At 61.5% G+C, this 1,736-nt stretch overlaps 1 protein-coding gene across 1 annotated transcript in view; it reads right to left on the bottom strand.

Moving 5' to 3' along the window:
• DNAH17 (dynein axonemal heavy chain 17) overlaps nt 1-1,736 on the bottom strand; it is a 128,661-nt gene that overhangs the window by 98,111 nt on the left and 28,814 nt on the right. The window contains 1 exon segment of the mRNA XM_007959838.1: nt 542-764. Coding sequence (XP_007958029.1) covers nt 542-764 — 223 coding nt within the window.

Here is a 1,736-nt window from a genome sequence, read left to right as displayed (position 1 = left end):
TGGGAGCAGGCAGTGTTTTGCTCTGCTGTGCATGGGGTTGCTATGAGTCGGAGGCGACTGAGTTTCTGCTCCGACCCTAACCTTTGCTGTTGTTGTTGGGTGTCGGGTGGATTCCAACTCGTAGCATTCACATGTGGCGGGGTGGAAGTTGCCCTGCAGGGTTTCCTAGGCTGTAATGTTTACAAGAGCAGACGGCCGGGTCCCTCCCCGGGGGAGCCGCTGGGCGCTCCAACGGCTGGTCTCTGGTGAGCAGCCCAGCTCTTAACCACTGCACCACCACACCGGGAAAATGAAACGCACCACCGTCGGGTTGACTGTGACTCACAGCAACTCCACAGCACGGAGCGGAGCTGCCATGGGGCTTCCGAGGCTACCCCTCCACGGGAGCCAAGCACCGGTCCTTCTCATGGGCAGCTGCTGGGTTTGAACCGCCGACCTTCTGGCTGGCAGCTGATCACTTAACCACTGAGCTCCTTACCTCTCACTCCGGTCCCGCCCCAAGCCCCCCGCCGGCCCCCCGCCCCGAGCCCCCAGCACCCACCTGTAGCTTTGTGTGTATTTCCTCAGGCATCTCCTCCCCGTACGTCTTCAGCAGCTCAATGGTTTGCTTCAGGGGCTCGAACATGGTGTCGGTGGCCACCTGGCGCTCCTTGACCTTCATCAGGTGCCCCATGACCTCCACCAGCCCATCGTAGTCCCCCTCCTTGAGCGCCATGCTCAGGCCTGTCCGGGCGACTTTCATGAAGTTCTCCAGGTCAGCAAGGCTGCAAGACGAGGAAACGCCTGGGCTTGGTTCCCTTAGAACTCTCTGGAGGGCTGCCTGGGGCTCGGGCTCCTGAGAACTCCCTGGAGGGGCTGCTGAAGGCCCAGGGAGGTGCTAGGGCCACCAAGGTGAGGCTCTTGTCCGCTCAGGCCTTCTCGCCTGCTGCACCGTCACCCACTCGCACCACCTTAATCCGGGCCTTGCCTTCCTCATGGTCTGCTGACAGGACTCGGCTCACATGCTCATCTGCGCTTCATGCCCACCAGCTGAAACCCAAACCCAGCTCATGGTGGCCCGGAGAACTGCTCCATGGGGCTGTCCTCGTCGGGGGGCAGGTCACCAGGCCTTTTCTCTGCCCTACCACTGGGTGGATTTGCGTCACCAACCTTCAGTTTGGTCAGCAAACACAAACCCAGGGACCTTGGTGGCCTTTTGTCGCTTGTCCTCTGGTGCCAGACATCATAAACAGGTGTGGTCAAGCCACTGGAGCGTTTGCCTGCACCGGCACTGCCTTCCTGCAGGCCCTGGCGGGCTGCTGGCTGCTAAGCCTGACCTCAGAGCCCCTGTGCCTGCCTGGGAGGTGCCCCCACAGTCAGTCACCCCTGACTCTGCGTGGACGGCCACCAACGGGAGTCCTGACCCACCTTCTTGTTCTCCCGAGTGTGGCTTGGCTCCAGGCCATGTGGGGGTGCAGGATGCAGGGACGTGGGGTGCAGGGTGTGGAGGTGTTGGGATGCTGAAGTGTGGGATGTGGGGAGCAGGGGTATAGGGGTGTGAGGTGCAGGGTACAGGGTATGAGGGTACAGGGTGTGAGGTGTGGGGTACAGGGAGTGTGGTATGCAAATGCAGGAGTCCAGAATGCAAGGGTATGGGGTTCAGGCTGCAGGGAGCAGGGGTTGTGGGGCTATGGGGTTTGGGCTGGGGGTACAGGGTGTGGGGGAATGGGATGAAGGGTATGGGGGTGAAGCGTGAT

The sequence above is a fragment of the Orycteropus afer genome, unplaced genomic scaffold (genome assembly GCF_000298275.1).
Source record: "Orycteropus afer afer isolate SDZICR_OR568_19922 unplaced genomic scaffold, OryAfe1.0 scaffold00018, whole genome shotgun sequence".
Taxonomy (NCBI): domain Eukaryota; kingdom Metazoa; phylum Chordata; class Mammalia; order Tubulidentata; family Orycteropodidae; genus Orycteropus; species Orycteropus afer.
The sequence above is the reverse complement of the archived record's forward strand: the minus strand, read 5'-3'. Positions and strand labels throughout refer to the sequence as shown.